At 43.7% G+C, this 14,260-nt stretch overlaps 1 protein-coding gene across 3 annotated transcripts in view; it reads left to right on the top strand.

Moving 5' to 3' along the window:
• The window catches only part of TRPM8 (transient receptor potential cation channel subfamily M member 8), a 153,180-nt gene that overhangs the window by 64,425 nt on the left and 74,495 nt on the right, over nucleotides 1-14,260 (top strand). For all 3 annotated transcript variants that reach the window (XM_074594835.1, XM_074594834.1, XM_074594836.1), the window contains one exon: nucleotides 7,126-7,276. In XM_074594835.1, coding sequence (XP_074450936.1) covers nucleotides 7,211-7,276 — 66 coding nt within the window. In that variant the 5' untranslated portion in view covers nucleotides 7,126-7,210. The remainder of the gene's footprint in view (nucleotides 1-7,125; nucleotides 7,277-14,260) is intronic.

Genomic DNA, 14,260 nt, shown 5'->3' with positions numbered 1-14,260 from the left:
CCGGGCAGCTGCACACAGCTGTGTGCTTATCTGGAGCAGGGTAGACTATAGTAAGGGATCCTTGGTCACTATTTTTCTGCCTCTTACCCTTGTCTACCTAGCCTTACCCAGGCTAGCTACTGTTTTGCATCTTTGCTGTACCCTGATTTTGTCTCTTGTTGGAAATGAGACAGCAAGGTTTAAATAATTTTATGCTTTCCCTTTAACTTTTTTTTTTTTTAATTGAGTCTTGTCTTTCTTCGTCTCTGGGATTCTGCCCCAGGACACACACGCACAGCTTATCTGTTGTTTCTGGCACAGAGCAGCCTCCACAGCTTGCTAAGCCAACACCTCTTGTACAAGTTTTGTGGAAGAGAGGAACTGAGCCTTGTAGGATGCTGAGCTGCCAGTATAGCCAAGTATTGCCCCCAAGGCTGGGGAAGTAGGTGCTTTTGTATGTTTAGCCAAACCACTCCCTTGTGCAATGTGCTTCCCTTTGAGGACAAGAGCAGGTGATCCCTTACAGATATAGGAGCAATGCCCGTTTCGTTAATATACTGATGTATCAGCTACTTTATGTGCTCAGTTATATTTATGCAGTATCACTGCCCCTCTCCTGGGCAGAGCAGAATAAAACCCCAGAGTGGCTGTTGCTTCTAGTACATCTTACTTTTTAAGGCCTTTAGCAAACCGCCTTGCCTGGGGAGAACAGCTTTCTTGCAAGCTGTTCATCAAGCAGAATACCTGCTGTCTCCATTTCTGGCTGGAACATAATTCTCACCTGTGGTGGATTAACCTTGGCTGGCCACCAGGCACCTAAAAAGCCATTCTCTCACTCCCTCTCCTCAGCATGACAGGGGAAAAAATAAGATGAAAAAGCTTGTGGGTCTAGAAAAGGACAGGGAGATCATTCACCAATTAGTCATGGGCAAAACAGACTTGACTTGGGGAAGATTAATTTATCGCAAATTAAAAATAGAGTAGCATAGTAAGAAACAAAAAAAACAAAACTAAAACCATGCCCCACCCCGGCCCCCCTTCAGAAGCTATGGGGAAACAGTTTTGGTTTTTTTCTTCTTTTTTTCCCTTTATTAACAATCAGAAAACATGAGGCTCTCCCCTAAGACCTGAATAAACCACTAATCTCCGCATCCAATATTTTACTTCTCTTCTACCACTGATGCCAAGCTAGTAGTCTAAAGAGTGTAAAATGCTGCTAAGAAGGCTCATTTACACTCACTGGCATCTGCATTGGTCACAATTAGCTATGGCTGTATACCATAAGTGACTAAAATGACATCTTTAAGGCAAAGAGCACTTCGAGCTTCTACTGGCACAAGCACCTTGCACCTCTAGTTCTATGTACTCCTATCCGACAAGCGATTGTCTCTTCTGTACTCATCTTTGTAGACTGTATGTTCTGCCAGTAGCGGGACAGTCATGGATTCTCTAATGACTGTTTTCTGTGCTGTGATTATGTCAGTTTGTGTAGGAGGGGCAGAAAATAGCAGCTATTTAGCATGAGATGATCCATTCAGCTGCAGTGTCAAGAAGTCTTAGTGGTGGGCTCAAATTGATGAAAAAGGCTGTTTTCACAGAGATGAAACGGGTGGGAAGAGGGGGTAGATAGCATTTTCCAAATAATCATGTGTCTGTTCCCACTGGAAACTGAAAACTTTGTTTAAATAGCATCCCTCCCCAAACATATTTGCTGTCGTAAATACCGTGCTATGAAAAGTAATGCCTTCAGAGATGAGTGTGATTGCAGGGACTTGACTGTTCTGGTCATCTGTCCTTAAGCAAGACTCTAGCCTGTGGTGCTCGTTGCTGCTAGCCCTGATCTGCTGTTTACAGTATGATCTCAATCTTCTGTTATGGAAATAAAAATAAAGATGAGAGGAGCAAGAAAGAAACAGCTGTTGGCTTTACGCTTGTGCTCGTTTTGATCCTTGCATCCCGCTGTTCGTTATGATTCAACCCCCTGCCTCCAATACAAGTATCAAGCTTTCTCAAATCCACTTACACAGGTTATTTCAATAAACTTTCCACACAGTTTGTAAATATTTGTTAATGTTGGTGTGAACCTATTGAGCTAGAGCTTTTTTTACCTCTCCTCCTCTTAATTGTACGTTATGGTTTCTGGTTGCTGTAGTTTATATCAGTGTAATAGTATGCAACCGTAGAATTGCACCTTTCCAACCTTGTGAAATTATTCTTGCATGTCTTCCGTGTGGTAAGTGATGCAGTTCTATCTCCCCAGTCACGAGGTTGCCTATCTGGCTTGATTGCTTCCTTAGTATCTAAAAGTTCCTACAATATCCTTTTAGGAAGATGATGGTTGTCCAGTATGCCACGCCTTAAGTATCTAACCCTTGGAAATTGAGTGTGATTGCTTCACAGTGAAATAATCAGGGACAATAAGGCTCCATGTGGAATTTGGCAGCAGACAAACAGGGGTGGCTTGATTCTCATGGATGTCCTAGGCCTGTCCTTACCCGCTGTATTTGCAGCGGAGACGCTACCTTCTACAAGTCCTCCCTAATTGTTTCACTGTGGTCTGGAATGACTTTTTCACATCCATGTTTGCACAAAGTTATCTACCTGTGGGGTGAAGAGCACCTTTCCGAGTCAGGTCGCTGTCTCTTTGTGTGTCTCTTTATTTCCTGGTGTGTGCTCTGTGATGCTCACAACGGATTTGTCTATCTGCATCTCTGCAGCAAAGAGGATGCACTTCAGAACTTAACTTTCATGGTACTTGGTGCTATGAAATTTTTTACTGCGTGGTCATTTTTCCAGGAAGTGTAGAGAGGATTGATTTGGCCCAGAGCTCCTTTGGCAGCTACGGAGTATCCTTGCGTCAGCTCATCCTATGGGAGATTCAGCCAGAGAGAACAACCTGGCCTTGCTTCTACTGCAATTGCTGCTTTTGCTTGATAGAAAATACTGTATAGAAAATAAACTTCATTTTGAGCATCCAAAAAGCCCCCTTCATATTTGGGATACAGGTATGTCTATCAGCTCTGATGCCATCTCCTTTCCAGTCCCAAATATTAAAATTAAGTGCGACAAATAGGTCATGTGCGACAAATAGGTCATGTACAGCTGAATCAAACAGTTTTTTGTACGCTTTTAGTGTGAATTGAAGTTGTGCCCCTATGAAACTTTTAGCTAGGTTTTGTATTGCTCCCCCTCTCACTCCCTTCCAGTTATTTGCAATTCGTATGGCACCCAGCCAATGAGCCTGCAAGTGTTACTCAGAAATCACTGAAATACTAAAAGAGAGCTTGGCTATCTATTTTGCCCCCAAACTGTTTCTGTTCTGTGAGCTCAGAACAGAAGCTGCTGATTGAGTGAATTTGAAAACTAGGTCTTGCCACATTCACAGGGATTTGCTCCCTGGAGGTGAGTTGGTTTTGAAGCAGGATGCATGTGTGTTTGACACTAAAATATGGTAGTTTTGTTGTTTGTTTCCCCTTGCCTTCAAAAATAATTAGTTTAAACCTTCTTGGGAAGCATTGATGATTTAGTTCAACTGAGCAGGGCTTTTTTCAGGCTGGCAGAAAACAAAAATCTTGACGATAACTCTTTGTTGATGACATGCCTGCAGAAAAATAATTATCTGAAGCAGTTCAACATTTGAGGTTAATGCAGCTCAATTAGGCTTCTGGTATTATTTTTTTTTCTTTATCCAAGAATGAGAAAGATCTTTTAACAAAATAGATCTTTTAACGAAAAGCGTTATTGTTAAGCTGTATATCTAGACAAGTGATTTATATAAAAAAAACTAACAAACAAAAACAAACTACAGAATTTATGAGCTGATGTATAGGATTTGTCAGCAAAAGTAGGTGCACTTTAATGGAATTTCACAGCATGCAGTCATTGTACTTCCGGGTTGGACTGGGTCGGACTGTGTACTGGACCAGGGATTTGAAGCAAGACTGTCTCGAGCAGGACCATCTCTCACAGGTCTGGTTCAGTGGGCTCTGAGCAGCACCATTAGTGCTCCGTGCTCGTATCTGTGCAACGAGCAATATAAACCCAACAAGAGAAGCTGCTCCATTGTACTACACCCTGAATGACAGCCTTCTAGTAGGTTTTATTTTAAATAGCCAATCTAATGTAGCTTACCTGACAGTGTGATACCAGGCATATCAGTTAATTGGCTCGAACAAGCTATTTCAGTAAATAGATATGAGCATTTTATTTAAATACAAGTTGCGAGTATTGATCAAACCTATACAGTCTGCACAGTAGTCTCATTAGAATTGTATTCATTTAAGTGGATTTTAAATCAGAATCATCAGATCAGCAGGAAAAGCTGAGGCTTTCACTGTTCAGCAGCATAAACACTACTAAACTATATCAGCTTCCCCTGTTAGGTTGTAATTATTTGATTATTTTGTGCCTTTTTTTTTTTTATTTTAATCCGTGTGGGTTGTTCACTTGAACTTGTGGCCACAAGTTTGTGAACCCTTATGGTCTGTTGTGAGTGCATGGTCTTTGGGGATTTTGCTGTTTTTTTCTCATAATGTAAACCCTAGGTTGGTGAACAGCTAACACGGGAAACTGCAGTGGGAGTGCTGTGTGTTGAAGTGGTGAGGTGTGAATGTCCTCATCTCGATGTATATACGCTGAGTTTGAGGTCAGAATGCTCGCTGTAAAGCCAAGGGAGGTGGACTGGGAACTCATGCCCCCGGCTGCAGAGGTAGGGGCACTGACTAACCCTGCCTGCCTAGCTCTCCTCTTCCAGCACAGCGTTGCTTGAGGATTTAAACATACATCTGATATTTGAAGAGATCTTGTTTCAACGATGTCTGGGCCAAGTTAGACAAAGGTACTTCTGCAGCCCAGCATGTGTAGTTAAAGCAGGAAGCTTAAACATGCTGAAGTAGAAGGGACTTGAAATGTTTTTACTCTTGCCTACAGAGACAGTTTAAATAGAACCAGGATCTAGTAATGTGCTTCACTTAGAGCTGTACGTTCGCAGCTGTAAGGAGTATGACGCTTGTGGCTTATTACAGACTGTCCAAAAAGCTCTGGACTGTCTAAAAAGGAAGTTCTCTCAGCCAATGCCTCTGCGAGTGCCTTCCTTGCAGTGTGTATCCTAAGCAGCTGGAAGGCTACACCATCAAGAAACTCTACAGTAATGAAGCATGGATATTTCAGCCTTGGAAAACCGTGAGAAGGGAGATCCTGCTGCCAACTAGACAAGCTGAGTTGTTTGGCCAGAGTGGTGTGCATCTGGTGAAACATCTAACAATCTGTTGAGCGTGTCCTCCAAAAGGCTAAGAATAAAATAGAAGATTAGAAAGAAATCCAAGTGGTTTCTCATATAGATTTGTTGTGACTTTCATTCCTGGGATTTAAAAGGAAAAATGTAATTGAATTTCCAAGGAAGGCAGAGCATTAGGGAAGCAAAGGAAGCCTATCTGGGAGCATCTACTCTGGTGTAGATAAGGGGATACTGGAGGCAATACAGGTGAAGACACAAAGGGGTTAGTTCTCTTTCAGTACTAGTTAAATAGCCTTGAATCAGGATTTGGAACCTAGAGGATAAGCATTTTTCTAGGTGGGAATTATTGTTTTGGACCGGAAAGCTTAGACTGATCTCAGTGGAGAAGAAAACATCTGAAGAACTTTCTGAAATGGCTTCTGGCTGTGCTTCATTGGCAGGTTCATTCAAGCAGCAGGCATGTTGGCATAGGTGATGATGACTTGCTCCTCCTCAAGGCAGGCATCTGACACAGTTTACCAAAAGCATTGAAAAGAATGGCTAAAATAGCAGGGACTCAGTGAAGGGAAACAGAGATAATGGCAACTGTGTGAAGCAAACAAAGTAAGAACAAGCACAGACTGATCCGCATGAGGAATTCAGGCCTGCCTGCCTGGCACTGGGGTGTGATGGTATGTGAGCAAACAGATGCCCAGGATGCGTTGGGCTCTGTTACTATCTCAGCAGAGCCAGGCTCCGAAGATGTGACCCACTGACAGAGATGGCAATGTTGAATAGCTCTGAGCCGAAAAGCTCCCCTTTCCGTACTGAAAGACTGTCTTCTGCTGGGAACATTCTCTGCCTCTTAACTTTGGTGGGGTAAACGACATAGGAAGCTTCGTGATCCCAGGAAAGCGCAAGTACTCTGTAGATGTAGGCTCTTGCAGCTTGAGTCTAAGCTACCAAGCAAGTTAAGAGGAGGATGCCAATGACTTGCCAGGTAGTAGAAAATGAGGGTAGAAATTAAATGGCAGATTTGATGCACCTGGAGGGGCCTAGGCTTCAGAGGCACCAGTGCAGTATGCTGTGTCTTGCCCTGTGGAAGAAACTCTCTGGAGGGATGGCTAACAGTACAGATTTAAATTCCCATTTCTACAGACGCACAGCTGGTACCAAATCTGGGCTTAAAAGCATCTTTTTTGAAAGCTTATTCTTGGAATATGTTAAAACTCTTAGCGTTTCCAAAGCAGACAAGAGATCATCCGTGCAAATACAACTTCTTTGAGACAGAGCTGTGCTTTTGGAATGGAGCATCACAGGAAGTACCAGGCTGCACTCTAGCTGGAGTGGCAGTTCCCCTTAAGCTGCAATCCTTTTTATCTTCCTTCAGTCCTCACTCAAGCCTATCTGTAGTATGTTGCTGTAGTTTACAAAAATAGACTTGCTTCCTCCATTCTTAAGTACGATGAGTCTGCTGACAGCGGTGTTGTCAGCTGGTTTGTAGTTGGGCTTTGTTAAACCAAGGTGCTAATACCCTTTGATTCATCTGTTTGACTACAGTGAAAGGCTTAAAAGGGCGGGCTCCAAGGCTCTGCACTGGATTTGTTTGTAAATGTAGACACTTAATGGTGAAAAAAGGTATGCCATCACTTCAAAGCCTAAAGAGGAGTATCTAAACCTGTGCCCTCGGCACTTTCAAACCATAATTAAGAGTTCAGGCATGTTTGGCTGAGGAAGCTTGTTAGCTTGACAGAGGAGGGGGATTCTTTTCCCTGTAATGTAAAAGATTGAGCCCTAATTACCTAGCTGAACATTTGGTGTCGCTCATGCTGAGTGACTGAGTGCAGCGGCTGAACATATAATTTCACTTTGGGGGATGATTGTAATCGCTTGGCCAGTGAAGTACCTGATCTCGTCACGTTTTGCTGCAGGGAGCCATTCAAGTCCTGGAGATCCCGATGTCTTTTCTGCAGCGTGGGAAGGAAATGAAAAGAAAACAGCAAAACTGCTTCTTTCATGCATTCCTGGGCTGTGCTTGCTACTGCAGTATCCCAGCGCCATCCCAGCAACGTGTTAGGTGATGTGAGTAACATCTGTCACATGCTGTTTGTTCTTTCATCCTCCTCCCAGGGGTGAGTGCTGTGCAGTGGCCTTGCTTCAAATGTACATGCCTTCATACGTTTGTTAAAATGTATGTTCACCCAGAAGACAAAGCTGCTGTCAGAACTGCCATGGGTGTATTGAATGGTGATGCCGTTTACTGGAGGAGGATAGTTTTGTGGCTAACAGAATTGAATTTTGTTTAGATTTGGTCTGTAGTGCAGAGGAGAATTCAGCCTGCCAGAGAAGGAGGGGTGTATAGTTGGGTTTATAGTTAAAGAGCTATTCTAAGAAGATGTGGGGGTGGCTGAAGAAATCACATTGAAGTGGGGCTCTATTTCACTCTAGTGATTGAAAGTCCTTCTTTTGTTGCCTGCTGTCAGATGTACTTTGACAAGCTTTGCACTGAATCTGTTGGAGCCATCCCTGGCACATCCCCTCGTGCTTCACAACCATTACATTAGTGGGATGGGAAGATATTAAGGCAAATCCCTGCTAGGCTGGCAGGTTGCCTGACAGCTGACCCAAGCCAGAAGAAGCACTGCTCTGGGGATTTAATTGGCTTGTTGCACCAGAGTAGGCTGTCAGGCGAGATCGATCACTGTGAGCGAGAGAGTTCAGCAGTTCACCCTGTAAGATCGTCTCACGAAGGCATGCTAACGCAGCCTCGCTCTGCGCTCCCTTCAGGAGCTAAAACACTTCCTGGGAAGAGTGCCTTAAGAAGCAATCCGGAGTTTTGGGCCCATCAGCCTCAGTGTGTGGAGATGGTGGCAGCAAGGACCAGGGTTTCTCAGATGGAAATGGTGATTTCGTCTAAGTGTGACTGCCTCTGGCAACTAAAAGGCTTTAAATTAGGGATGGTCTGAGGCAATTCCTTTATACTAATTCCTCCACTGAGGCAATTCCTCCACTACAGCTCAAACTAAAGAAGCTCTAACTGAAGCATGCTGAGGTTGAAAAACTTGTGTCAGTGGTACCAGTATTCATTTGGAAAGCTTGGGGATTAAATATAAAAGAAATGGCAAGAGTAGACTGTCTTCACTTAAAAAAGACCCTGAATGTGTAAAGGATGTAAAAGGAAGTGGATGATGCCTGTCTTGCTGTACTGGGTCTGGATGGGATGGAGTTAATTTTCTTCGCAGCAGCCTCTATGGTGCTGTGTTTTGGATTTGTGACTAATGCAGTTATAATAACACAGCAGCATTTTGACTATGGCTGAGCAGTGCTTGCACGGTGTTGAGGCTTTCTTTTTCCCACTCTGCACCCACCGGCAAGTAGGCTGGGATGGGCAAGAAATTGGAAGGGGAGACAGCCACAACATCTGACCTGAACAAACTAAAGGGATATTCCATGCTGCATGATGTTGTGCTTAGCAATAAAAGCTAAAGGGAAGTAGGAGGAAGGGGGATGTTCGTGGTTATTGCCTTCCCAAGTTAAGTTACATGTGCTGGGGCCCTGCTTCCCGGGAAGCAGCTAAACATCTGCCTGCTGACAGGGAGTAATGAATAAATTCCGTATTTTGTTTTCCTTGAGCACGCAGCATTTGCTTCACCTGATACACGGTATCTCCATACAAGAGTAATCGCAGACTGGTTGAGGTAGGAAGGGACCTTTGGAGGTCATCTTGTCCAACCCGCCTGGGCTTCCTCTGTTGGTGAACTCTGGGTTCCCATCTCCGGACAGAAGCTGCTTGTCAGGCTGCTGTGCTGGGTTTTCCCAAAACAGCTGTGCTAATTAGACTAGTGCCAGGTTTCTTTCATTTCTTAGAAGATCTGTTTCCTTGGTAAAACAAATGAAGCTGGAAGTGTTTTGAGCAGTTGTTTTTCTTAATATTTTATTTTTACAGGTAAAACTCGATTTTATAGAGAGCGACATGCAACCTTGCATCTAAGAATCTATATAGTTCTGTATCGCTTGCTTCATATGAGAGAAAAATAGAGTCAGAATTACCTGCTGTACATCCCTTCAGCTGTTTTTAGTTGTGTTAATAAACATCTGCCAGAGTCTGACCTCGGATGCAAGCTAAATTTTTCTGTGCAAATGTTTGCTGTAAACAACATACTTGTTATCAGGGAAGTTAAAAAGAGGTGTGCTGGATACTGAAGGGAATGAACATTTGCCAAAAGATAAACACACAGCAGTATCTGCTTTCCATTCCTAGACTAAGGGAAAATCTCACTGCTGCAACAAAACATTAGCTGTATGAGCTAGTACACGTGAATTATTTGAGGCAGTGTGTATATAGGGGGGTGTGTGGTTCTGAATTTATAGTATTGTCAGCATTCTGCTTCTAGGGGTTTGTTTATTTTTTTAAGGCTTGGTTTGGTATGCTGTCTACAGCAACCAAGAGCATCTTGCAGAATTCAAAAATCCTTAGTTAAACGCAGCTGCAGTGAAGCCTTAACGCAACTTTTTTCTGACAGTAAAAAAGAGGTTCGAGCAGGAAGGAGAGTAAGAAGAAGAGATTGCCTCATGGGAGAATTTGTATGAGGGGTGGAGTGTCTGGGGAGGACTGGCATAGCCACCTGAAAGGAAAGAGCAGCCCCAGGGCTGGAAGGTTGAATCTGTTCATTTTTTTCTTTAATTTGGGGAAGCAGGAATTGCTACGGTGGCTGGGCCAGCATTAGACACTGGACAGTGCCAGGGAGACCTTTGTGGGGCAAAAGACGATAGATGGGACATCCGACATCGTGGGACATCTGTCTGTAGCTCACATTATAAATGGGAGTCTCAAAACTGAGGGTTAGGCCACACTCATGGTCTCTTACTGTAGGAGGATGGACTCATCTTTTAGTGCAAAGAAATCCCTTGATTTAAGCAATTTTCGTCAAAAATACAGGGAGAATATATATACTTTCAGGTACATGTTTTTACAAAGTTGGTATCAGTTGGGTCTTTGTAGACGGTTTTGGTGGAGAGGAGCGGGTGTTTTGAAACTTTGAAATTGGATCAGCTAATCGGTCTTGATACGGCACTGGAAATGTGTAAAACAAAGTGTAATTTGAGTTGAGATTACTGAAGGTGCTTAAAAGTGAAGCAGTTTGCTAACTGTTTCAGGTCTTTGCTCAGAGCAGGAACTGAGAGATTGCTAGCACCAGCAGCGTGTGTGGTGTTCTGCCTCTTGCTTGCTCATGTCTGGTTACATTTTTTTCACTTGCAGGAAAAGCAGCCCAGCAAATTAGAAACACTCAGTAGGCATTATGCTGCTCTTCATTATGTAGGAGCACAGACACTATTCACAACAGTAACAGGAAAACTACCAAAGCAAATGCAGCAGACTAAAATGCCAAATTAAGGTCTCAGCTCTTGAATGTAACTAAATTTGCAAGTTGATACTGCACACTGTAAGCGTGGGGGTCCGCATTTCCCTGAATAGTCCCCTAGCTTTATCTGCCTGCAATTCTAGGATGAAAACTGTATTTGCAAGTGCGTGCATACATGAGCTAGAGGTCACGGGTATAATTAGACTCTGCACTGAGATTTGGTGGCATGCTTCTGGATTTCTCTTCTCCCCCAAGGAGAATGTGAATTGCTTCTGTTGCACCCGACCTGTGCAGAAGCGGATGCACACATCGCTGTCACAGTGTGACTCTGGCTTTGTAAATTATACGTCTTGTGGCTGTAAATTGGTCCGGGCTCCTGGAGTTGCCCTCTGTCAGACTGTTCATGCGGCTTACCGAGGTTCACAGCCTTGAGATGTCAGGAGGGGAGGGCCAACAGACTGCTCCTGAATTGGCAGAGCGTGAGACCCAAGAGTTAATGAGAAAGCAATACCTTTGCATAAGCCATTTGGACCATCTCTCTGATTTGTGCTTTTGTTCTTCCTGTAGCACCTGGGTTATTACTTACTACATGTTACTTAAAGCCTAGCAGGTGTTAGAGCTTTTAATCCTAGAGCAAGGTCTCAGTGTGTCCTTGCTATTGTCTGTCAAGGATTATTTGGTTTATGGCATGACGGTAGCCACTTTTACACTTCTCACTGTAGGATCATGGCACTGGTCAATTTTCTCATTCGCTGATATAGGCTCTGTTTTCATTTTGTGGCTGAGGTCCATAGCAGAGAGTATTGCCTGGACATAGTCCTGGAGGACATTTATTTTCATGATAGCAGTGCCTGCCAGGATTTCTTAACGTGAGGGCTCTGCAGTGGAACGTACTTTCTGCATTACGTATCCATAATAAGACTTAAAGTATGAATGAAGCAGGACTTTAATCGCTAAAATGTCTCATGGCAAGCTAATGGGAGAACACGTGTTAGAATTGAGGTGCCCATGTCTCTGGCATGCAGCTGGGCACAGGCGCCAAGACTTTTTGAATGGAAAGCATGAAGCAACTTGTTCTCATTTGAAGAAATTAACTCTGATAATCCTGAATGCCTAGATTGCTTTCCTGTAGGTACCACGGTATATGTATCATTACTGACCCCTGCGGGCTTTGGATGCGGTGGATCTAATCCAGGTAAATGAAGCTGGCATGAGGTGGTAGTTCAAATCCTGAAAAATGAGATTTGTCTTAAATGCAAGTGAAAAGGTAGATATAGCTTGCTCATGTTTTAGTTAAGTGGGAATATACATCTATATATTTCTGAGTTATGTATGAAAAAGAATTAAGTGACCAGTGTAAAGAATGCAATAATGCAGGCTAGGAATGACAGCTAACTTTACTGCCTGGCTGGTCCTTACAATTCCAGGAAATATTTGCAAGTGTATCTCTGGCTACTGTCAGGGAACCTGTGCGAAGGTTGATATAGGTGAGATTCATTTTTTTTTTGCTGGGTTTGGTCTTGAATGGCATGCATTTTGCGTGCAATTACTCGTTCAGCTGACTGGGGCTCTGGATTATTTTGTGCTGATTGTGCAAGTCTTCCTTTGTCAGAGAGGAGCTCCGTGCCCAGGTATGCGTGAGAGGATTCCCCCTGAAAAGGCGGCTTTATTTTTAGAGTCGGAAACAGTATGAATTGCTTGAGTGGTCCATCTTTGGGACTGAGATGCCCGAAGTCTCTCAGACGGTAACTGCACACCTACTTAATCCTCCCGCGCTGGCCAGGAAATGCTGATTCAGAGAGACCCAATTCAATGGTGTCTCATGATGAAAGTGGCTTTGCCTCTGATTACACAGAATAGGGTGAACTGACCTTGTGTGACTGAAGAAGCCCCTAACGTTGGGTGTAGGCTTCTGGCTCCAAGATCTGGTTTTGTTTTTATCTCAGGCTGTTAGGCTCCTAATTTGAGTAGCTGTAACATCAGTTTCAAAGAAAGTAGGTGTGACTGGCATCTGGTTTTTCTGTTTTGTCCTCTGATAATGTCATATTACCATTGAATTTTCAAAATACTCCTAGGAAAATAACATGGCTGTGTATACTTAAATTTTGTTCCTCCTTCTGGAATAAAAAAATTAAAAACCTGAAAATCCCTCACCATGAAGGACCTCACAGGAAAGCTCTGCAGAAATCCCTTTTGTCCTTCAGAAGTGGAAGTGGACTGGAAAGTACCTAGTTTTAAATTTGAAGGGAGAGCACTAAACAGAAAGACATGACTATTATTATTAAGGTTCTTTCCATGTATTTTTTTCCCCACATAGTTATTGCTATCCCTGCTCTACATGCGTGGAAACTCCCTCGTATTAAAGAAGTGCTGATGGGAGGCAGGCGTCAAACTGCTTTTTGTGCTTTGGAAAAGCATCTCTATCAGGGCACTTGTTAGACTAGCTCAGAGACAATCGTGTTGTGTTTTCAAAGCCCTGTATATGACCATAAGGCCTGGTATTTCAAGAAGCGCTTTCTTGTGGGGTAAACTGGGAGAGTTAAAGGGACTGAGTAATAGCTCTGTAGGGACGCAGGGCATTTATTGCTCAAGCCACAGCTGCCTGTAGAACAAAGTTAAACCTTTCTTCATCCTGAGTTTCCTACAGGAAAAAAAAATCATGCTTTTTTGGCACCCATATGTCTGTTATATTGCCTTTTTTCCCCACTTGGAGGGTGTGTTTGTCATTGCTACTCCTAGTTCAGCATGAATGGTTTTGTGCAGCTCTTCAGGAAGACCACATAGTATTAAGAAATACGAATCTCCCAGGCCCTTGTAAGTGTGTGAACCGTCAATATCCAGGAGGTGAAGCAAGTTGGGAAACCCTAACTGCTTTCCTTATCTGACTCCCTGGGCAGGCTTCCCGAAACCTCTCTGGAATAGCTTCTGAGCTGAAAGAGATAGACTTCTAGCAGTTGCTGCGAGCTTTGTGTTTTCCTTGGTGGATAACAGATTCGGGAGGGAGGAGGCTGAAGTTGTTGTAAGTTTTTGTGGCTGCTGGGGAAGATCCAGTGGGATATCTCCCCTCACAGAAATGATACCCAGTGGTGAGATGGAAGCTGGAGCTTTCTGAACAGATGCCTCCTGCAGGTTATGTGGAGCTGCTTTGGCAAAGCCATGGACTTCCTCATTTTAGCGCAAATGAATTGCTCTGCATTTAGCTTGTTTCCTTCTCTTCTACTTTGCTTATCCTCAGACAGCGTCCTGGGGAGTGCTTCTAGGTAGGGCAGCTGTGTGTACAGCTCAGATGTGGGCATGCCCCCCTGCTAGACGTGATGTAGCACGGCAGGGCTAGTGATTGCCTGGGACTGAACACGGGAGCTCTCAGCTGGAGTGGCTCACTGTAATTGGTTTCATATGAAGCTCTTATTTTCCCCCAGTGGCTCTTCAGCTGGGAGGAAGAGACCGGTTTTCTGCTGACATAACGTCTGTGTGGTGTCATGCTTGTCAGCTGTTAGCTCCACCGCTGGTTCATATATTTAAGCTCATGGGGTTTTTTTTCTTAAAAGCAAGCGGAGCAGTTGAGGGTGACGGTGTAGTATTGCTTCATGTGTGTTTGCTGTAGCTGGCTTTACAGAAAACCCTGTTGCTTAGTTATCTGTGATTGAGGCAATGCTTTCCTTGCTTTCCAAGGGTGAGACCTGCCAGCGTTTCTGCTGGCAAC

This window comes from Larus michahellis, chromosome 7, assembly GCF_964199755.1.
Source record: "Larus michahellis chromosome 7, bLarMic1.1, whole genome shotgun sequence".
In the NCBI taxonomy this organism is placed as follows: Eukaryota; Metazoa; Chordata; class Aves; order Charadriiformes; family Laridae; genus Larus; species Larus michahellis.
Note: the sequence above shows the minus strand (reverse complement) of the source record. Positions and strands in the feature narration are given on the sequence as shown.